The following is a 24855-nucleotide window of genomic DNA, read 5'->3' as shown; positions in this document are numbered from 1 at the left end:
TAGCATTTCGAAAAGCATTGATACGGACTTCGAAGCGAACACTTTACTCTTAAGGAACCCCTACAAAAAAGTCAAGGGGCGTAAATGTTCCGGCCATGATGTTGAACCATCTTGACCGATCCATCTGTCCGGAACGGTTCCATCCAAGAGCTGGAGAAGAAATAAACCTCAGTGTGGCAATGAGCCACCTTATTGAAACATTAGATATTTTTGAAATTCCTGTATCTCAGGTGTAACGTAAGGTTCCGACATGTCCAGGCTCAGCGAAAAAGAACGATCCAACAACTGTGTTACATGTGAAAGTGTATGAATAAAAAACTTGACGAGTTAAGCAACCATTTGCAACAAACCGCGTAGCTGTGTCTAGCACAGTTTATTAGAAATAAATTTTTGCAATAATGGAGAGGTTTATGCTCAACCTGTGTTGTGCAGCAAGTCACTGATATCTGGCAGTTCGTCCGAAATTTAATATGACACTGTACACACCGGAAAAATTTTGAATTTCGCATGTTTTTATTCTAATTGTATGCAGGAGTTCTTGTCGCGATTTTTATGTTTGCTCGTCATATCCCGGTGGGTGGACATCTTCTTGGTCTGTCCTTACGCACGTCAACCACCGCTGTAAAATGGCCTAATAGCTGACATCGGTCAATAGCGGAAAATTAGCCGTAACTGCAGCAGAAAGCGGAAAAGTTGTCACTTCAGAAATGTTGTGCTACGGTGATAATTGCTCGAAAAAATGTAACATGCATGTAGATTAAAGCCCGTTGCGCAATTAAAGGAAATAAAAAAGCAGACGACTTGACTAAGCTTATATGGATATGGTGTCTGTTCTTTCTCTTTCGGACGTGTCTGAAAGAACAGACGTCATATCCACATAAGTATATAGTTCTGGCAAAATCGGCCATGACCTTGTTCTTCTGTGCGGATGCACACATATTACCCGAACTCTTACGGGACTTGGTAAGAATGTCTTCCACGAGTAATGAGTGTGTTGGGTAGGGACACTACGAATGTAGTGTGTGGACATATAGGGTGAGAATGTGGGTCTCGCGGGAGGCGTGCGTGACATGGTCCCTGCAGTCGCGCTATCCTCTGTGCCCTCGGTGGCTCAGAAGGATAGAGCGTCTGCCATGTAAGCAAAAGATCCTGGGTTCGAGTCCCGAACGGGCCACACATTTTGACCTGTCTCCGTTGATATACATCAACGCCCGTCAGCAGCTGAAGGTATTAGTATATAATTCTAACTTGACTAAGCAGTCTATACACAATGGATCACCGTTAGCCATAGAGGCACATTTCGCGAAATATCTAACATAATTCGTACAAGGTCGCTCGCTGTCTGGTAAGTAGTGGCCTCGGCAGAGCTGAAAGATTGAAGAACAATACTATGCGAAAATCCAGCCACAAGTTCGTAGCAGGCCTTGATATGGTCCATCAACAGACCCAAATAGGCATCTATATCACAAGCAGCATTAGACTAAATTACAGATCACCTCAGTACACCCATTGTGACTACATATAATCAATCTCCCTACCTTCTAATGATATTGTACGACGTTTGGAGACATAAACCAGGTTATTAGTATTCCGAAGCCCAAATTGTCGAGACGCCGGCGCCATGGTTATAGCATCTATCAACAACGGTAAAATATCTCAGCCAGTGTAGATTGTCTTTCAGATGCAGCTGGTACAAAAAAGGGTATAAAATTGTAACATTTTTATGTTCAGACGTTTTCAGTATTTAACTGTTGACGCTATTCGACAATGGACATCAAGAACTAAATATACCTGAAATACTGTTTGTTACTTGTTGCTTGAAATGTATCTGCCGTTACATACAAAGGCGGAAAAAATTGCAACATCAAGATGGAGTTGTGCGACATAAACGAAAGTTGGTAGGCGTGTTCGTACTTCTGAAAGATGATATCTATTCATATCTCACTACAGACGCTAGCAGCACCACTATGAGAATGCGTATCAGGTTTGCTTTAAATATACGCTGTAACCATCGTGAGCGTCAGTTACCTTTGAGATTGGACGTGGTGAGTTGATGTTAGTCAAGAATGCCTTTAAGGTGACCAAGACGCCATTATCAACTCGTCGTTGAGTTTGAACGGGGTAGTGTGATAGGCTACGAGAAGCTGGATGTTTCTTCTGCGATACTGCTGAAAGACATGACTGGCAGCCACTGTATATGATTGGTGGCAGCGGTGGTCACGAGAATGTACGGTCGCAAGAAGACAGGGCTCCGGACTCACTTGGCACTACCGAGGTGGAAGATCACCGTGTTCGGCTAATGGCTCTGGCGCATCGTACTGCATCTGCAGCAGCAATATGAGTAGCAGTTGACATCACAGAGACACAACGAACTGTTACAAATCGGATATTTCAAGGACAGTTCCGAGCCAGATGCCCTGTAGCAAGCGTTCCATTGGCCTCAAACCACCGTCATTTGCGCCGTCAGTGATGTCAAGCGAGAGCTCATTGGAGGGCAGGGTGGAGGTCTGTTGTGCTTTGTGATGAAAGGTGGTTCTGCTCGTTTTGCTCCGTTGCCAGTGATGGCTGTGTGTTGGTTACGAGGAGGCCACTTGAGGGGTTGCAACCAGCCAATCTGCGTGCTAGACACACTGAACATACAACAGGAGTTATGGTCTGGGGTGCGATATCCTATGACAACAAGAGCACTCTCGTGGTTACCCCACGCACCCTGATTCCAAATATGTACGTCAATATGGTAATTCGCCCTGTTATGCTGCCATTCATGAGCAGCATCCCAGAAGGTGTTTTCCAACAGGATAACGCTCGCCCGCACACTGATGTTGTGACCCAACATGCTCTACAGAATGACGACATGTTACCTTGGCCCACTCTATCAGCAGGTCTGTCTCCAGTCGAGCACATATGGGTCATCATCGAATGACGATTCGAGCGCCATCCACAAACAGCATTAACCGTCCATGTATTAACCGACCAAGTGTAACAGGCATGGAACTGCGTCTCACAAACCGACATCCAGCAGCTATACAACGCAATGCAAGCACGTTTGCATGATTGCATTCAGCAGTGTGGCAGTTAGAGCGGTCACTAATGTACCCGCTTTTCGCATTTGCAGTTCCTTACCTCGAGTATGCATTAACTTGCGATCTTGCAATGTTAATCACTTAAGTATGTTACCTAGACAAATGTATTCCCGAAATTTTTGGTGCTGTGATTTTTCTGTTAATTCCGTTAATATAGACACGATTCAATAGTGTATAACGGAAGTCAAATACGCAAATAAACAAAACACATATATAGTGCGATTGTCCTTAGGCCGCAAACGTAAGCAAACAAGAACTAAGAGTGCTCAGGGGAGAAGAGAGCTCTGGGGAACAAACCTGCCTCCACTTTGCAGGCCGCACAACGCGCACTGACCGTGGTCGCCGATACTTCCTTGGGTCTTCGGAGCTGTACTCAAACCCTGTAACAGACCTAGGTTAGCGTCTGCTTTCCTTTCAAAATCAGAAGAGAATGGCCAACACTCAACAGAAAGCAAACTAGACTACACAAACCGTTCAATAATGACTACTGCATTTGTTCGCAGAGGCTGGCAGTACCATAAACGAGGAAGTACTGGTCCAAGCTTTGTAGGGTATGCTATGCAACCATTGTCCAAAACACCCTCCAGCAAAAACCATCACGTTTAAGTGACTGCACATCTCTGGAAAAAATTGTAAAAAATGAATTTTTTATTTGTCTATTGATTGGTTGAACAAATAAATTATAAATTAAATTGTTACTTAACACCCTGGATATGGAACTTGATCTCACGATCAGATTTGAAATAATGTCTTTGACTCGAAAATAACTATCTAGAGCCCGATCGCGAACAGATGAAAAACGGATCCCTTCTTTTAAGTTCATGAAGTTTATTTGCCGAGTTTTTTAGTTACAGCATAAAATAAATGTAAGTAGTTGGAGTCAGTATGATTGATTAAATTATACAACATCGTAGTTTATAGATCCAAATCGAAGCGTCTATATTTTAGCGTAACTCAAGTCCTTTTACGGGTGAAAACAGTTGACACTGCAACGTAAGCTGCCTTCTAAGGCACACAATGCTTCATATTCACTAAATGAATAAGATCCACTTCCTACGTTTCGCCACGATACCTGACGAAAACCTTAAAGAGTTCACTGACTTCTCTTTCAAAAATAGTCATTTTCAATTATGTGGCTGTATACATCCCAGAAACTAAGAAGACCAATTTGTCGGTACTGTCTACCTCTACGAAGTCTTCATTCAAACCGCTTCCTGTATGACGTCTCCTTTCAACCCTAGAGAACAATTCTCATACAATGCTCCCATCTCATGTGTTCCCCCACTACCACAACTAACCATTGACTGTCGCTCTTATTGCCTTCCTCCCTGCCGCACTATCGCTAACGACGTCCCTTAACACAATGTAAAATCTGCAATTTTCCAGTCTATTGGCCCGTTTATGTAAATGACGTCTTATATGAAACGTGCTGAAACGCAAGTTAATTTGATCTTACCCTACATACAAACATCCAGTTATCAATGTTAAATTAATGGAATGCAGCATCACTGAGCTAATCTTTTCATAACTGATAAATTAAACCACAAGAAATTGTGGATGTAACTCATTACTAAAGTGCAATTTATGGTATCATTTATTTCGTCTGTATTCCCTTGACATAAAACTACATACGTCTTATGTAATGAGTGTGGGATAAAGTAAACGAGGTTCTTAATTTTGCATGCGCAACTATGTCTTTGTATGTTATTAAATGGAATTTCCATATCGCTGTTGGTAACTTGGAATCTTAAGCTTAAGCTTAAGTTCCCAATGCACACGCCTGCGTGGATTCTCTTCCTCCCGTTGGCTCCAAGAGGATACCTGAACTCCTCTCGCTAAGCACTTTCAGCCCATATCGGTACCACAGGTAGCGCTCAGCCTTCCGCAGCTGGACCTTCCTGTTCCCATTCATACACCAGCAGTCACATCCGTTAGATATCAAAGAGTATACGTGTGGAGCGATTTACAGTGGAATGACTATGCTTCGTTACAGGTTCATTTAGTAAGCGCAAAAGCGTTACGGGGATGCTAGCAAATTCCAGTGGCAGACGCTGCAAGAAAGGCGTTCTGCATCAGGGTGTGCTGTACTGTCCGAGAGCCAACCAATGTGTAGCTTTCTCCTGCGTATATTCGGGGAAAGACCATGAAGGTAAAATTAGAGAGATTCGAGGTCGAAGGGAGGCTTACCAGCAATCGTTTTTCCCACAAAGCATGCACGACTGGAACAGGAAATCGGTGAAGCGAGAGTGGTGCACAAAACACCCTTCTCCACACACCGTAAAGTGTCTTACAAAGTATAGAATTAGTAGATATACAAAATATAGATGTAGTAGATATAGTAGTAACTTTTCGTCTTTACTTACCACGCAAAGCTTTTTAGGTGGGTGGGCTCTCACAACCGACATCGAGCTAATATCTGGGTACAACTACTCTTGCTGGGATGTCAAAGAACGCTCAGAGCCAACGCAGATGTTCACTGCAGCCAATCTTCCCACAGGCCAAGGTTTCCGACAGAAGGCTGGCACATTGTCCGTCAGTACTCTTTTAAGCTGAGGGAAACCTCTTCCATTACCATAATCTCACACAGTTACGTTGTATTTGTTATTTACACATATCAATAAAAGTTTTTTGACCCTGATAAGTCATGCATGTGTGTTGCTGTTATGAGTGTTCCTATAACGATCGAAAGACCACCCCTGACGTTGTTTGTAAACATACACACAATTACCATGAGTGCTGCCTAGGATAGAGTGCCGCTTTCGAATTGATTGCAGCGTTTCAGTTGAAAGTAAAGCATCAGAACGGAGGCATTAAAGATGTCTGTGGAACTGTAGAGCGAACATTCGTCATGCCACGAAGGACAATCGCGACCAATGATCACGTTAGGCGCAGAAGGCTTGTCGACTAGGGTAGTTACCCGACGTGTGCACCAGAGCCAAATTGATGTGATGCAAACGTGGAAACGGTTTCAATTAACATACAGTGTTGAGACCTTACACCACATAGGTCATCCACGTTCGACGGATGCACAGGATTCTCGATAGCTACAAGTTTTCAGTCAAAGAAACCGTGAGTTGAGTGCTCCAGGACTGAATTCGGTGTTCGAAGAGGCTACAAGATGTCATATATCGCATCAGACTATTAGCAGACGATTGCATGACGCGAATTTCCATTTCCGTCGACCATGGCAAGCACCACGTCGTACCCCACAAGGCCACGGACTCCGTTGCGGATGGGCGAGCAATCATACACATAGGTTGCCCCAGGATTGGGGTCTTGCGTTGTTTACATTCTTGTACCCTGATAATCGCATACAACGTGTTGGGAGACATCTCGGTATCTCGAACGACTCGAAGATTGTGTTCCGCATGTGCAACAAAGTGATTGTGGAGTGATGTTCTGGGGTGGCATAACATAGGACGACCGTTCTCCTCTTGTGGTGGTTGAGAGCAGTCTCACTGCTCTATAGGTACAGTGACGAGATTCTGGAATCAATAGTCGGACCGTATTGCCAACATTTTGGTGAAATTTCATTTTATGGGAGATAACTCTCATGCTCGTCGTACTGCATGTTCTTTCAGCATTTTAGGATCACTAGAATTGAGTAGCCTGCCTGGTTCTCCAGAAATGATGTAGTATCTACGGTTCTTTGTTAACAACGACACACAGCTATAAACAACGGCAGTGAGACGACCACCAGAATTACACAAACATGAGCGAACATGGGTCCAAGGGGGTGGAAGGGGGTGGGTGCCCCAGGGATCAGTGCTTTTTATATAAATGATATGCCCTCTAGTATTACAGGTGATAATAAAATATTTCTGTTTGTTGATGACACTAGTTTGGTAGTAAAGGACGTTGTGTGCAACATTGGCACTGTTTCAAATAGTGCAGTTCATGACGAAACATAATATGATGCTAAATCATAGTAAGACTAAGTTTTTACTGTTTCTAACATACAATTCAACAAAATCCGAAGTTTTAATTTCACAGACTGGGCATATGATTAGTGAAACTGAACAGTTCAAATTTCTAGGTGTTCAGATAGATAGTGAACTGTCGTGGAAAGCCCACGTTCAGCATCTTGTTCAAAGGCTTAATCCTGCCATTTTTACTATTCGAACAGTATCTGGAGTAAGTGATAGTCTGAAGCGAAAAGTAAGCTGCTTTGCTTATTTTTATTCGCTTATAACCTTTCTGTCGTCTTTATCATCATCATTCATCCCCATTACGGTCGGAGGAAGGCAATGACAACCACCTCCGCTAGGACCTTTCCTAATACGACGGTGCAGGTCTCCCGCATCGTCCCCTACGCTCCTCAGAGTATGGGACCTCATCATCATCAACAACCTATGGTATTATATTTTTTGGAGTAATTCTTCCCATTCTCAAAGAATATTTTTGGCTCAGAAACGGGAGGTTCGGACAATAAGTGGTGTAAGCTCGCATATCTCTTGTCGCCCCTGCTCATTGGTCTGGTATTCTGGCATTGGCCTCTCAATATATAAACATTGTTTGCTGTCTTTTCCTGTTAAGAATATCAGCTTATTCCCATGAATTAGCACCTTTCACTCAGTTGGTACTAGGCTCAAATCCAATCTGCATTTGGATCGCACTTCCTTAATTCTTGTGCAGAAAGGTGTGCAGTGTACTGCTGCATCAACTTTCAGTAAGCTACCACAAGTATTCAAATCTAAACTGAAGAGTTTCCTCATGGGTCACTCCTTCTATTCTGTCGAGGAGTTCCTTGAAAAATTAAGCTGATTCCTGTGTTATATTATTGATTGCGTTTACGTAAACTTACGGTTTGTCTTTTCTTTGGGTTCAGAAACATTTTATTTTATCTGTTATTACTTTTATGTTTTAATTTCGTGTACTGACACGTACCATGAGCTTGGAGATGTGCTCCTCAATTTGGTCCTACGGAACTAGTGTAAAACAAAAATAAAAAAAACATTAATTGGAGACCACAAGTCCAGAGCGAGTCTCATGACATGCAACCTACAACAACCCCTAACAGTCTGTGAGTTGAACCTTCACCTAGAAAGACTAAGGCACAAGAGAGCGAGGCTTCGGTGGGAACGTGCCGCCGGGAACACTCGTCCGGCGGTGGCGCTGCCATCGAGTGAAGCAAGAACCCCCGCCGCCGCCACATATTCGTGTGCGGCGCCAGGCTGCTGCCGTGGTGGTGGCGTATGTGGGTGTTCGTGACGCGTGAACCCAATCGTACATGTGTGGGATCGATTGGGACGAGCTGGTTTTGGACGTCGACAACGACCACGTACTCTGCTCGATTTAAGCAGAATCACCATTCAGAGCCGACCGTGGTGGCCGAGCGGTTCTAGGCGGTTCAGTCTGGAACCGCGCGACCGCTACAGTCGCAGGTTCGAATCCTGCCTCGGGCATGGATGTTTGTGGTGTCCTTAGGCTAGTTAGGTTTAAGTAGTTCTAAGTTCTAGGGGACTGATAACCTCAGATGTGCTCAGAGCAATCATTTGCCCGTCATCACCATTCAGAAGGGACGATATGGATCACATTTGGTTTGACGATCTCACAACGGATTCGACCCTGCATTTGAGCGAGGACACGTTCTTTAACGTACTGACATTACACGGGAGTTAACAAATATTTGATTTTTTGAACTGGTGTCCTGGACACATTGCAAATGAATATACGAGTATGCCTAGGAGCCAATGAAATTTCAAGGATACGTTTTGGTTCCAGAATGAGATTTTCAATCTTCAGCGGAGTGTGCGCTGATATGAAACTTCCTGGCAGATTAAAACTCCTTCCTTTTAGGAGTGCTAGTTCTGCAGGGTTCGCAGGAGAGCTTCTGTAAAGTTTGGACGGTAGGAGACGAGATACTGGCAGAAGTAGAGCTGTGATGAGGGGGCGTGAATCTTGCTTGGGTAGCTCAGTTGGTAGAGCACTTGCCCGCGAAAGGCAAAGGTCCCGAGTTCGAGTCTCGGTCCGGCACACAGTTTTAATCTGCCAAGAAGTTTCATACGTTTTGTTATTGTGTGTACATTTGAAACTGGCTGTGGGCTGAGGTGAGGAGGGCGGTTGCAGTCGGTGTGCTGCGGGCCGATGCCGCTGACGCTGCAGCGGCTGAGCGGCGCGGTGTCGGGCATCGTGGCGGGGCTGGAGTGCCCGGTGTGCCTGGAGACGGTGTCGCCGCCCGCGTCTCAATGCGTGCACGGACACCTGCTGTGCCCACGCTGCCGGCCCGCCGCCGCCGACCGCTGCCCCGTCTGCCGCGTGCACATGGCGCGCGGCCGCAGCCTCTTCGCCGACCACGTCTTCCGCACGCTCGCAGACGCCTTCCAGGTGGGGCCGGACCCCGCTCCCGGCGCCCTCGCCGACACCATATTCGGCCGCAGGTACGGGTATCGCCATCCTCGTCTCATTCTTCTTTTTCACTATGCTCTTGGTGGACCCCATTCTCCTCAACATTCTGTCTCATCCTCGTCTCATTCTTCTTTTTCACTTCGCTCTCGGTCGACCTCGTTCTCCTCAACATCCTGTTTCATCCTCGTCTCATTCTTCTTTTTCACTACACTCTCGGTAGACCTCGTTCTTCTCAACATCCTGTCTCATCCTTGTCTCATTCTTCTATTTCACTATGCTCTTGGTGGACCCCATTCTCCCCAACATTCTGTCTCATCCTCGTCTCATTCTTCTTTTTCACTACGCTCTCGGTCGACCTCGTTCTCCTCAACATCCTGTCTCATCCTCGTCTCATTCTTCTATTTCACTATGCTCTTGGTGGACCCCATTCTCCTCAACATTCTGTCTCATCCTCGTCTCATTCTTCTATTTCACTATGCTCTTGGTGGACCCCATTCTCCTCAACATTCTGTCTCATTCCTCTATTTCACTATGCTCTTGGTGGGCCCCATTCTCCTATACATTCTGTCTCATCTTCGTCTCATTCTTCTTTTTCACTACGCTCTCGGTAGACCTCATTCTCCTCAACATCCTGTCTCATCCTCATCTCATTCTTGTATTTCACTATGCTCTTGGTGGACCCCATTCTCCTCAACATTCTGTCTCCGTACATCTCCTATTTCTGGACCTCTCCTAAGCATGTATACGAGGAAGCGGGAGTGAAGGGGGCCTGTGGACTCCAACATACGCTTCGTATTTAACTTCCAAACGTTAAGGTAACTTTCCAAGAATAAAGTAGTATCAAACTGAATCTCGAGGAAGGCAAAGAATTTTAGGTACTACGAGCTGTGTTGAAGTTGCTTGTGTGAGGGCTAACCCATATGGATGGGCTTGCGGCCTGATATCCTGCAGGATGCATACCAGCCAGTGAAGGCACAGTCTGAGCGTACCTGCCGTCAACAATAAATCCGACACGGTTCGTGAGTTCACTGGCAGAACGGGTACACCGCAGGAATCAAGTGAAGAAATAGACCGACCAGCCCCTTCTTATATAACTTTATTTATGGCAAGATTCTTTTTCAGTTTTCACCCATCTTCGGTCAGCGTAACACACTTAAATCTTTCAATAATTTCAGTTGACGTAATACATTACTTTGTCGATGCAACCTTTTTACCTACTCCATTTTGATCGCTGCAGCTGATTTTGGGCAATACATCAGTTGTAAGTAGGTTGTTCAGCTTTTTATGTTGGTAACGCCACATAGCGCTCTGTATGAAAATCACTGACTGTGCTGTGTGCAGTCTGTGGCTGGTTTGCATTGTTGGAATATTCGCTATTGTAGTGTTGGGCAGTTGGGTGTGAACAGCGCATAGCGTTGCGCAGTTGGAGGTGAGCCGCCAGAAGTGGTGGATGTGGGGAGTGAGATGGCGGAGTTTTGAGAGCGGATGATCTGGACGTGTGTCCATCAGAGAGAGTAAATTTGTATAATGACTTTTGAACACTATTAACGTAAATACATTGTTTGTTCTCTATCAAAATCTTTCATTTGCTAACTATGCCTATCAGTAGTTAGTGCCTTCAGTAGTTAGAATCTTTTATTTAGCTGGCAGTATTGGCGCTCGCTGTATTGCAGTAGTTCGAGTAACGAAGGTTTTTGTGAGGTAAGTGATTCATGAAAGGTATAGGTTATTGTTTGTCATGGCCATTCTTTTGTAGAGATTATTGAAAGTCAGATTGCGTTGCGCTAAAAATATTGTGTGGCAGTTTAGTGTTGATCAGAATAAGTAAAGAGAGAAATGTCTGAGTACGTTCAGTTCTGCTCAGCTGTTTGAAAATCAGATAATGTAAGAGGTTTGTCAGCACAGTAATTCATTAATTTTTCTAAGGGGACGTTTCACAGTTCGTTTAATTACACGTTCCAGAATTATGTATTTACATCTAATTTAGTAATTGATAGCGAAATAAGACACTGTCTGACAAAAAGAGTGAAGCACTCAGAAGGGGATGGGAAACTAAGTGAAACTACATGTATTGAGAGGTTATGTGATGTTACTTCACTTATTAAAAAATGGAGTCATATTTTAAAAAAACTTGTCAGTGTGACCCCACTTATCAGTATGACGTCGCACACCTCTGGCCTGGATGCTTGCACTGATTCCTTAAGAAGTGGTGTCGTAAAGCAAGCTGGCCCTCAACTCTTGTAACTGATACTTGATGTCGTGGATACCGGCAGTGCGACAGATATGTCTACAAGCTGGTCCCACACATTTTTCATCAGGGACAGATCTGGGGATCTAGCTGGCCACAGGAGCACCTCAACATCACGAATACAGTTCATAGAGACACGTGCCACGTGGGACGAGCATTGTCCCGTTGAAAAAGTGTACCACACTACTGTCGCATGAGAGGTTCCGTTGCGAGGATGCAGAATTTTAATGACGTCAGTGTTCCTCAATCACTGTCGGCTGCGACCTGAAGTCACACTTGATGACTCCCCACATCATGCATGACTCCAGGAACAACACTGTTCTGCCTCTCCAAAATACTGGAAGAATGGGACCTCTCTTCATGTAGCCAATATTCTCACCGATGATGGTCATCTGGTGTAGTGTAGAACTGTGATTCACCGCTGAACACAATGCGACACATTCGTCAGCAGTCGATGCTTCCCTGCCACTGTACGTCCGCCCCTGATAGCTGAGTGGTCAGCGCGACGGAATGTCATACCTAACGGCCCGGGTTCGATTCCCGGCTGTATCGGAGATTTTCTCCTCTCAGCGACTGGGTGTTGTGTTGTCCTTATCATCATCATTTCATCCCCATCGACACGCAAGTCGCCAAAGTGGCGTCAAATCGAAAGACTTGCACCAGGCGAACAGTCTACCCGACGGGAGGCCGTAGCCACACGGCATTTCCTATCTGCCACAGTATCAATCCAGATGCAGTCGATTGTGATGCGGCGTTCGTGGCAGGCTACGCACAGGATGCTTATTCTCCTGGCCGGCTGCTGCCAGTCTCCAACGAGAGATACAGAATGTCGCACAGAGTCCATTACTTATTCTCGGTTGGCAGGTACGGATGCGAAGGCGTTACGTTCTGCTTGGTATACAACACGGCCGTCCTCCCTTGTGGTCAGGCCACTGTCATATAGAATCCCTATAAATCTGAATAGTGCACGATTCGTCCAGCTGGACAAATGGAGACCCACAATAAGGCACTTTTCAGACTCAACCAGGTGCTGATAACGCTGCCTCAGACGACTACGGAGCATCTCCATGTCTTCCACAGTGATCAATCAACATCTGACGCTGTTCGCGTCTCCTACACACCCTACCAGTCCTGGAAACAAAACTAAATACGAACAACACTAATACAGTCTGATGGCTGCTCTACCTATCACAGAGCAACACTAATCACTTACATAAACATAATACCCGCCGATGGTGCGCACGTGTACGGAGTTATTCTGACATTTGATCGTGTGTTCTTGGTGCGCCACATTTTTTTTTTTTTTTTTTTCCCAGATCGTACAGTTACTTGATCTCTGATACGAGACTGTGGAGCCGGTGAAGCAGACGTAGCATATCGCAGTTATGTAAGTTCTATGGCTACAACCATCCTAAATGGGAGTACAGAGAAGTGATACGGCCAAATAGACGAATGTTGCAGATGTAGCACAAACAAGCATTCTTGTTCAGCTCTGACTGTCTAGACTCAAGTTTTCACTATTTGCGCTGTGTTGGATCGCAGCAGGATTGTTGAAGGTTCGGTAGAACGAGCGATTGCACACGTTTACATTTCACATTATGCGAAAATTATTCCAAATTTAGACACTTAAAGATTGTTTTTACATTAAAGCATATAGCATATACCCTACATGATTTGGTATGCTTTAACAGACAGCACCCTGAATAATTTCGTTTTATTTCGCCTGTTATGTAAACGATAGTGATATCAACTTTGCTTCTTTAATACATCCTATAATCCCAAATTAAAATGTGTCATTTGAACGATATAGTAAAGCCATATACATGATTAGTGCTTAAAGTATAAGTGCAGATGGGTAAATTTTCACTGAAGCAGAAAGTGAGCATTTTGTGTCCAAATGAAGTTAATCATTAATAATAATTTATTTATTTATTTTTACTTCATTTATCTCGTCCAGTATGATTATTCGCTTAAAACTAACAACTTTGTCATTCATTTCACTGACGATTGATAAATTCCACCAGATGCACTACTACAGAAACGTCAACATATTTCTCGAGAATGGAGCTGTAGCTCCGACACGAGTTCGAGTAAAGCCAGAAAATTAAATACCGTGACTGAATATGGCGTATTAATAATAAAAATATGATGTATGTAAAAGTATGATTATTGGCATAAAACTAACAACTTTGTCACTCATTTCAGTGAAGAGTGATAAATTCCACCAGATGCACTACCACAGAAACGTCAACATATTTCTCGAGAATGGAGCTGTACCTCCGACAAGAGTTCGAGTAAAGCAAGAAAATGAAATACTGTGACTGAATATGGCGTATTAATAGTAACAATATTCCCAACTTGCCCGTTCCAGCCATGGACAGCCCCTGACGAAATGTATGAACACAGATATCTGATTTTGTGTTTGTGACGTCCATAAATCTGGGGCACATAATTGACGAAATAATTTACTAAGTAACCAGTGATCTACCCACTGGACTCCCTTGTCCAGTGACAGCGACTAAGAAAATGGCGAAGGGTGAGTGAATGATTATGAGGGGAAAAGGGGCATTCTAGTAGAGTGTGCAAAAAATTACTTGTCCCATAGTTGCGCAGATGGAGTGGTAGGTGATGGGGCAATGGTATTGGTTCGGGCTCCATTGTGACCGGCGACCTCGCACCGGGTGTTTATAATTAAAGTGCAGCTACTCATGGCGCTCGAGTGCGGGCTGCAATTGTCGTATGGCAGCGACGCTTGGTAGATATGCTATTACCTTTGTGGGGAACCGATTTACGATGAACAAATAGGTTACAATTTTGGCCAAGACGTGCAAATCTGGCGCTGTGAACTGTTTGTATTACGTTGCGACATCCACGCTGTCATTTGGCAAGCCAGACTGGGCAAGTGAAGTGCAGTTCGACAGCTGAAACCTATTCACGAACGTAAACATTGCGTAACTCGCAAGCAACAGCTAATGGGTGTTGCAAACACTTGTATGAACAGGTTGCGTCAGTGCAGCTAATAATCTGACAAATATAGACGAGGGTGTAAGACAGGAATGTATTCTTTCGCCCCTTCTGTTCAATCTATATGCCGAAGAAGCAATGGCGGAAATAAAAGAAAGGTTAAAGAGTGGGATTAAAATTCCTGGTTAAAGGCTATCAACGATAAGATTCGCTGATGACATTGCTATCCCCAGTGAAAGTAAAGGAGAATTATACGAGGGTCACTCCAAATGAAATGCATACTATTTTTGTAAAAATACAGTTTTCATTCTGCATGTGTGAAAGTTTTACAATGTGTAGATACATCCTTTCCGCTTGTTTTCAAACTTGGTTCAACCTGTTCCCGTGAGTGGAGCTGTCACAGCATGTCTTCAAGATGGCTGCTACACTTGACGTTCGTCAGAAGCAACGTGCTGTCATAGAATTCCTGTGATGTGAAAACGAGACAGTGGGAAACATCCACAAAAGGTTGAAAAAGGTGTATGGAGATGCTGCTGTCGATCGCAGTACAGTTAGTCGGTGGGCAAGCAGGTTACGTGAAGAAAGCGGGCACGGCAATATTGAGGATTGTCCTCACAGCGGCAGGCCTCTTACTGCACACACTCCAGACAATGTGCAAAGAGTTAACGAATTAGTGACTGCTGACAGACGCATCACAGTGAACGAATTGTCACGCTACGTGGAACAAGGTTTGAAGATGAAGACTGCCCTGTGTATGCTGCCAAACAGTGGCTCCAACAGGTTGGTCCAGAATTTTACCGTGCGGGTATACAGGCGCTGGTTCCAAGATGGCGTAAGGTAGTTGAGAGGGATGGAAATTATGTGGAGAAATGAAAATATTGTTCCTAAAGGATGTATCTACAAACTGTAAAACTTTCAAACATGTGGAATAAAAGATGGATTTAAAAAAAAATAGTGTGCATTTCTTTTGGAGCGACCGTCGTAGGATCTGTTGAATGGAATGAACAATCTAATCAGTACAGAACGTGTACTGAGAGTAAATCGTAGAAAGACGAAAGTAACGAGCAGTAGCAGAAATGAGAACATCAGAATTGGGTACCACGAAGTAGATGAAGATAAGAAATTCTGCTACCTACGCAGCAAAATAGCCCACGATGGTCGGAGCAATGACGACACGAAAAGCAGACTAGCACTAGCAGAGGGTATTTCTGGCCAAGACAAGTCTGCTAGTATCGAACATAGGCCTAAATTAGAGGGAAAAACTTCTGAGAATGTACGTTTGGGACACAGCATTGTATGATAGTGAAATATAGACTGTGTGGAAACCGGAAAAGAAGAGAATCGAAGCATTTGAGATGTGGTGGGACTGAATAATGTTGAAAATTAGGTGGACTCATAAGGTAAGGAATGAGGAGGTTCTCCGCAGAATCGGCGAGGAAGGAATATGTGGAAAACACTGACAAGGAGAAGGGACAGGGTGATAGGGCATGTGTCAAGATATCAGGGAATAACTGCCATGGTACTAGAGGAAGTTGAAGAGGCGAAAACTGTAGAGTAAGACAGAGATCAGAATACATACAGCAAATAATTGAGGAAGTAGATAGCAATTGCTATTCTGAGATGAAAGGGTTGGCACAGGAGAGGAATTCGTGACGGGCCTCATTAAAAAAAGAAAAAAAAGAAAACGTTCAATGTCAATAATTTCTCAGTAGAGTACTAAAAAGGAAATAATAGAATAAGAAGGATCAATCAAATGAAAAGAAGTCGACTCGTAGGCTGCGATAAACAAAAGAGTGGTAAAATATATTATGTAAAGGACAATATCACATACTACAGTAGTGACGATGTAAAATAAAGAACATGTCATGTGGAAATTAAGTGTGTATCTCCCATAACCCCTAAAAATAAAATCTTCTTCTTTTTCTTCTGCGTATTTCCGACGTACTGAAGCCTCGGGGAGTACTTGCAGCTCTGTTTACCTCCCTCCCTTTTTACTGTCTTCATTGAGGGCTTATAATAGCTAGCGGTTCCTGCAACCCCCTCAAGCACAGTTTTTAATGAGAATTTTTTCATTGTTGTTCGCCTCTTCCTAAAATATTTAATGCCATTCCATATAATCAAATGTGCCTGATAATGAAGAACTCTCCCTGCATGTATGGTGCGCAAAGACAGCACTGTATAGTAAAGAGATAATAACGAAAACGCTCGAAGTGTGCAAGTCAGCTGGCAACATTCACCTGATGCCGCCACTCTTTCGGAACCATGCAATGGAGTCGCCCACTGCTCACAGCGAGAATACGACTCTGTGCGGATGCCACGTTACTCTGCGCGATATGACGAAAAGAAAGCTATTCGCCTGAAGTGTGATAGGTTAGAGGTTAATATGTCACTCACAAGGAACCACTTGTGAGCGATGTCGCAAGTGCAGTTTTTAGTAAGGCTCATTTGAAGTTGTTGTTTTAACAATTATGACAGGAAAAATATTAGCTGCTAATGACCCACCATATGCATCAGGAGGGCAACAGAAAATGAGTGCCTGGGAGGTACAGAGATCAACCTGCTATGGGATGTATGTATTACACTTCACGAAATGGACATCGTCGACATTGAAGAAATGTTCAGAAAGACCATTAATTTGCACCGTGAACAACGCATGAAAAATGGCGCACCACAGTGCTCACATAGGTTCGCACCATCAAGATCGAAGGCGAACTCCGTGCAGGACATTCACCTATGTATCCACTTTTAAACACTGAATATGGAATAATATTGGTGTAACGGGATGATGAGAACTGATGTAATGTGATGGCATGCAACCGAATGCGAAACAGTCTGTATGGAGCTCATCGCTAAACTGGCTATCCTTTAAGGTGCAGCTGCAGATAGAGCAATAATGTGCTTTGCAAGCACGGAAAAAAGAAAGAACCAGAGGCTGAATTTGTTCAGTGGTTCCGGGTTATATGAATTGCAATTCACAGACTTTTCAGGAGGAATAGTTGGCTCTAAGACAGTTAGATGTTCACACGCAGACGAGGAATCAAGAAAAAGCAAATGATTCTGAGCAGCTACTGGCCAAAAGCAGTGCTCATACCATAGTTGCAACTCTCTTCCGCCCATTTTTCCACTCTTCCTTCCTGTGTCTTAATTAATCCCTACTGCCCTTGTAAGATTACGCGCACGAGACAGAATCGTGGGGGGCAAAGCACCTCCAACTTCTCGCAGCACAATAAAGAACTATATGGAGATACCATCGGTAACCAAGCAGCTCTCTAGAATGAAATGATCATTAAATCAATACCTTAAGCTGTCGACAGGCGTTGATATACATCAACGGGGACAGTTGAAAATGTTCTTTCGGACATGCGCGAAAGAACAAAAAAAAAAAAGTTCAAATGTGTGTGAAATCTTATGGGACTCAACTGCTAAGGTCATCAGTCCCTAAGCTAACACACTACTTAACCTAAATTATCCTAAGGACAAACACACACACCCAAGCCCGAGGGAACGATTCGAACCACCGCCGGGACCAGCCGCACAGTCCATGACTGCAGCGCCTTACAGCGCTCGGCCAATCCCGCGCGGCCCGAAAGAACAGATACCATCTCAATATAGTTAAGGCTAACAGACCATTAACCTCCTTCTTCTGTGCGGATACATACGCATTGCCCGAACTCATACGGGACTCGGTAAGATTGTCTGCCGCGAGTAATGAGTGTAGTGGGCAGGGGCACTCCGAATGTAGTGTGTGGACATTAAGTTGGGAATGTGGGTCTCATGGGGAGCGTGCAAGAGATAAATCCCTGCAGTCGCACTATCCTGTGTGCCCTCGCTGGCTCAGATGGATAGAGCATCTGCCATGTGAGCAGGAGATCCCGGGTTCGAGTCCTGGTCAGGAGACACATTTTCAACTGTCCCCGTTGATGTATATCAACGTTTGGCGACAGCTTAAGGTAGTGATTTAATTATCATTTCAATAAAGAACTGTCTAGCTAATGTACTATGTAGATTAAGAGTTGGCATAATTGCATACGAATGCGTTAAGTCACTTTTGCTAGTTGGTCTTGATACAACTCTCTAGGTACCTCTAATTCCCAGGGTTCCTTTCATATACATTTTCTCTTCAAATCACGATTGGTCAAAATTGAAAACAAACTCCTCACTGAGCTACGGGATAAGTTTGTTTATGTCATCCACAAATTTTCTGGCCGATTCCGCAGCTTGCTGTGCATCGTCAAGTTGACGCTTTGTTTGAAATTTCGTTATCTTACGTCTTCCAATTTTGTAGCAGTGTTATGCAACCATCCACTGCTGTCCTTGAAATCACTGGAATTCGAAGTGCGTAACGTAGTAGGTCACGATCACGCACATCCTGTAAACGCAAGCAGCAGTTTTTGCAACAAGTGCGCCTTGTCCTCCCTTAAATATCAGTAGTTTTTCTTATGTACAACGCGGTCGTATTGCTGCAGTCTTATTCTAAATCTGCTCTAATTATTTTTTTACTATGTTGTGGAAGATCTTCCAAGTACGTAATTATTTTTAGTACCCGCTCCTTGGACAACCGTCGTCCTTTACTACATTTCGCTGGAGGCGGGATTTGTGGCACCCTTCCGACAGGGATGATGAACTACATGCCTCGACACCTTTTTCAGTATCACTTTCAGTTGTTAAGCAGGTATCGTCATCATTATACTTCTCATGACATTGTCCGCACAGTCGAGCGCATACAACACCACGCATTCCACTGACTCATCTTGCAGAAAAGCCAATATTTTGTCTGCAACTTCTTTCTCACTCTACGAAATTTCTCGGTTTCCTTTCTGACGAAATGTCAAATTCGGCAACTTTTGTTGTAGATATAATGTAATGTTTGCTTCGTTTATCGTTGCCGTTGCTCTGTTTTGTATCAATAGCACTAGCACTGTAGCATTCACTGTTGTGAGTTCCTCGTCGACTAAGCAGTTCAACAACGCTCCGTAGCCTCATGCTGTGCTTACCGTTGGATACCTGCAGGGCCGCCCCCTGTTGCGATTAACAGTCAAAACTATGTGTGCGTGGCAGACAAAATGTGTGAGGCGGGAGGGGGAGGGTGTCTAATGCCGCAAACGTCATTGGCCTTCCGCGACATCTCACTCGAGAGGTTTCTCTTAAGTGCAGACGCTGAGATGGTTGTTGGGCGTGTGTACAGCCGGGAGCCGCGGAAGAAGAAGAAGAAGCCGCAGAGGGAGCGGGAGGCGCCGCCCACGAACCGGCTGCTGGCGCGCCTGCTGGGCAAGTGGAGCTCTGTGGAGTGCCTGACGCACTCGTCGTCGCCGTCGCCGGCGCAGCCCTGCCCCCTGTCGCACGCTGACCGCCTCAAGTCGCTGTCCAGCAGCGAGCTCCCCACCGCCCCGTCCTCGCTCACGCCAGCCACCTCACAGGTGACCCGCTTCCTACAATATTTTCATTCATCTGTTCCCAGGCCAGGGTTGTCTATCTCAGTATACGTACATTAGCTCTTGTCCGTAGCACCGAGTCTGCGTGATCGCCACGTACATAATTGTGTCCCATAAGATCTCTTCTACGTCCTATCTTGTTCCTGCTCAATGTCAATGACTTAATATTTAAAGATAGTACAAAAAAGAGATTGTACTAGCAGCGCCGAAGAATCGCTGGTGAAACACACTCGAGAAGCCGCAGATAGTGTCACATTCAGTTGCTGCTGTGGACGCAAACACAATCCAGAACAGAACTCCATTGTCTTCTCACATCGAACTGTATATTCAAACAACCATAAAGAAACTTCCTGGCAGATTAAAGTCCCCCACACCCACTCGTCTCTTCCATCCTCGCCCATCCCAGCCCACTGCCGTGCCTGTATTCTTGCATCCCACCTGTTCTCATTCTTCACACCCTCCATACCCTTTCCCAAGGTGGCTTCCACCAACTCCCCCTCCCTGATGATGTCCTTGTCCCATCCATCTACCCCTCCTACCAGCTCTGACACTCCCCTCCTGTCACCCCCCCCTTTCCCCCAGGGCTCCCTCTCTCCCTTCTCACCTTTCTTTTTCCCCCATACTCTCTCCCATGTCTCCCGCTTCAACCCCTCTCCCCAGGCTTCCAAACACTCTCCTCTCTCTTCCCCCCCACTCTCCCTTCTTTCTCCCACTGGTTCCACCCCCTCCTTTCCGCCCTCCTACCTCTCCCTTTGACCTAGAGGCACCCTCCACCCCCTTCGTCAGTGTGAGTGCTTCGCTGATGATCGTCCCAGTGTTTCCATGCATATCAGTGTCTCTCCTTTTGTGTACAGTGTTTTCATCAGTGTTTCCTACTACATTCGTGTCTCCACCTGGATGTCTTCATCTGCTCAACTGGTGCCACCCCTCATGTACAGTGCCTTCCATTGAACGACTTCTGATTTCTTGTGCAGTGTTCATCATGTGTTTACCATGTTTTTATACTTTCTATGTCTTCTGTGTATATACGTTGTGTCTTTTGGCGAAGAGCGCCGTATGTAGGCCACTGCTGGTCCACCTCAACTGAGGCATGAAATAACAATAAAAGGGGGGGAGGGGGGGGGGAAACAGATTAAAACTATGTGCCGGACCGAGACTTACACAGTTTTAATCTGCCAGGAAGTTTCATATCAGCGCACACACTGCTGCAGCGAGTGAAAATCTCATTCTGGAAACATCTCCCAGGCTGTGGCTAAGCCATGTCTTCGCAATATCCTTTCTTCCAGGAGTACCAGTTCCGCAAGGTTCGCAGGAGAGCTTCTGTGAAGTTTGGAATCTAGGAGACGAGGTACTGGCGGAAGTAAAGCTGTGAGGAGGGGGTGTGAGTCGTGCTTGGGTAGCTCAGAAGGTAGAGCACTTGCCCGCGAGAGGCAATGGTCCGAGTCCGAGTCTCGATCCGGCACGCAGTTTTAATCTGCCAGGAAGTTTCATATCAGTGCACACTCCGCTGCAGAGTGAAAATCTTATTCTGGAACCATAAAGACAAATTATATACGATTCTTGGATCTTCGGAAACAACAGAAACTTCAAATAGCTAAGTAAAAAATTAAGTTCAGTCTGTTACATGATGAGATCATTAAGAAACTGCACAAGAAGTGACACACTCAGATGCGTGTGTTTCGAACATGTCCACTTAATAGTTATTTATGATCTATTGTACTGAGGAAACAGTGCTGTCAGCAAAAAATCTTTCAGACTATAGAAGAGAATGATAAGAGTAAAAGGAAATGTAAACCAAGGAAAATTCTGCAGGTCATTCTTTAAAAAAAGTCTCTTGCCTCTTACTTTTGCACATCCATTTTTGAAAATGTGATGTATGTGAAAAGGAAAATTAATGTAAAATACTTGCAAATTTATCAGCATTACAAAGTAAATCATTACAACACAAGACAAAACAAAGAAGAAATTTACAAAAAGCACGAACAACACTATTTCAGAATGGAGTCCTGCACCCTAGCATCAAACTATACAGTGTCTTACTTGGCCCCATGAAATTTTTATAAGGCAATAAACAGACTAAATTCAGGTAAAAGCCTGCTTGGTTGAACACTGCTTTTAATCATTAAATGAGTTTCTTGAAGCATGAAAATGTTATTCTTTTATTATAAGCGTTATTTGTATTTCATTATTCTTTGAACCATTAGATACAAATTACTTTGATTGTAAATGTTATTTTCATTGTATTATGATATGTAAACTGTCATATATCGTTGTATATCCTGTGTACAACAAAGGATGAAAAATAACAATACACCAATGAATCTTGAAAACTAACATGGCAGACAGGATGACTACAAAAGGAATTTAAAACTTTGAAAATGTATAACTACGTATTCATACGATGTACAGCCCTAGGCCTGGTTTAATTTTGTAGGCAAATGGATCAGATTTCGACTAGTGTATTCGCTGGTACAAATCACATCACTGAAAGCTCTAGTGACAGTTGTAGTAAACATGGCTGCCTTCATTGGTCCCAGGCGTGCTCGCTGTGTATTTTGGTTTGAAGGCTTTGAAGTCTGCGGCAACTGCTCAACGCAATTTTCGCATGGATTACAGAGAAGCTCCTCCAAGTTCAAATGGCTCTGAGCACTATGGGACTTAACATCTGAGGTCATCAGCCCCCTAGACTTAAAACTACTTAAACCTAACTAAGCTAAGGACAGCACACACATCCATGTCCAAGGCGGGATTCGAACCTGCGACTGTAGCAGCAGCGTGGTTCCGGACTGAAGCGCCTAGAACCGCTCGGTCACAGCAGCCGTTGATCCTCCAAGTACGCCTACCCTTTATGAGTGCTGTAAGTGATTTGTTGAGAGTCGGTTCTCGGTAGGTCACAAAAAGATCCTCGGGGTTGACCACGCGTGTCTCAGAAGGCTGCAGAGCAAGTGAGACAAAGCTTTGTTAACAGTCCTAAAAAATCGACCGGAATTCATCTCGCGAGGTGTGACTGGTGTGTGTTAAGAAGACATTTGCATCACCAACAGTACAAACCAACAATTAGGCGAGAAAAGATACTGCTAGCATTACTCGAAAGGGCTTTTGTAGGGAAACGTTACATCAGGTGGATGTTGTTGTTGTTGTGGTCTTCAGTCCTGAGACTGGTTTGATGCAGCTCTCCATGCTACTCTGTCCTGTGCAAGCTTCTTCATCTCCCAGTACCTACTGCAACCTACATCTTTCTGAATCTGCTTAGTGTATTCACTTCTTGGTCTCCCTCTACGACTTTTACCCTCCACGCTGTCCTTCAATACTAAATTGGTGATCCCTTGATGTCTCAGAACATGTCCTACCAACCGATCCCTTCTTCTAGTCAAGTTGTGCCTCAAACTCCACTTCTCCCCAATTCTATTAAGTACCTACTCATTAGTTATGTGATCTACCCATCTAATCTGCAGCATTCTTCTGTAGCACCACATTTCGGAAGCTACTATTCTCTTCTTGTCCAAACTATCGTCCATGTTTCACTTACATACATGGCTACACTCCATACAAATACTTTCAGGAACGACTTCCTGACACTTAAATCTATACTCGATGTTAACAAATTTCTCTTCTTCAGAAACGCTTTCCTTGCCATTGCCAGTCTACATTTTACATCCTCTCTACTTCGACCATCATCAGTTATTTTGCTCCCCAAATGGCAAAACTCCTTCACTACTTTAAGTGTCTTATTTCGTAATCTAATTCCCTCAGAATCACCCGACTTAATTCGACTACATTCCATTATTCTCGTTTTGCTTTTGTTGATGTTCATCTTATATCCTCCTTTCAAGACACTCTCCATTCCGTTCAACTGCTCTTCCAAGTCCTTTGCTGTCTCTGACAGAATTTCAATGTCATCGGCAAACCTCAAAGATTTTATTTCTTCTCCATGGATTTTAACACCTACTCCGAATTTATCTTTTGTTTCCTGTACTGCTTGCTCAATATACAGATTGATTGACATCTGGGAGAGGCTATAATCTGTCTCACTCCCTTCCCAACCACTGCTTCCCTTTCATGTCCCTCGGCTCTTATAACTGCCGTCTGGTTTCTGTACAAATTGTAAATAGCCTTTCGCTCCCTGTATTTTATCCCTGCCACCTTCAGAATTCGAAAGAGATTATTCCAGTCAACATTGTCAAAAGCTATCTCTAAGTCTACAAATGCTAGAAACGTAGGTTTGCCTTTCCTTAATCTATCTTCTAAGATGAGTCGTAGGGTCAGTATTGCCTCACATGTTCCAATATTTCTACGGAATCCAGACTGATCTTCCCCGAGGTTGGTTTCTACCAGTTTTTCCATTCGTCTGTAAAGAATTCGCGTTAGTATTCTGCAGTCGTGACTTATTAAGCTGATAGTTCGGTAATTTTCGAATCTGTCAACACCTGCTTTTTTGTGATTGGAATTATTATATTGTTCTTGAAACCTGATGGTGGATAAAGACAGAGTTTTCATTGAAAAGATTATCTTTAGCGATGAGTCGACTTTTCACTTAAGTGGTAAAGTTAATAAACATAAATGTAGGATTTGGGGCAATGAAATTCCACGACGAATCTTAAAACATGTTCGTGAAACCCCAGAAGTTAACATATTTGTGCACTGAGCAAGAGCAAAGTTTACAGCTCATTCTTTTTCCAAGTGAAAGCAATAAACGAAATTTTTTAAAACCTTTTAATCCCGCTGACTTACGAGGTTGACCAAGAACGTATGTACACTTTATGCAAGATGGCACTACCTC

At 44.1% G+C, this 24855-nt stretch overlaps 1 protein-coding gene across 1 annotated transcript in view; it reads left to right on the top strand.

The window, feature by feature from the left end:
• The window catches only part of LOC124613479, a 109766-nt gene that overhangs the window by 65558 nt on the left and 19353 nt on the right, over positions 1-24855 (top strand). The window contains exons 3-4 of the mRNA XM_047142186.1: positions 9153-9463; positions 19829-20060. Coding sequence (XP_046998142.1) covers positions 9153-9463; positions 19829-20060 — 543 coding nt within the window. The remainder of the gene's footprint in view (positions 1-9152; positions 9464-19828; positions 20061-24855) is intronic.

This window comes from Schistocerca americana, chromosome 4, assembly GCF_021461395.2.
Source record: "Schistocerca americana isolate TAMUIC-IGC-003095 chromosome 4, iqSchAmer2.1, whole genome shotgun sequence".
NCBI classification, from domain to species: Eukaryota; Metazoa; Arthropoda; class Insecta; order Orthoptera; family Acrididae; genus Schistocerca; species Schistocerca americana.
This window is presented reverse-complemented; position numbering and strand designations above follow the sequence as displayed.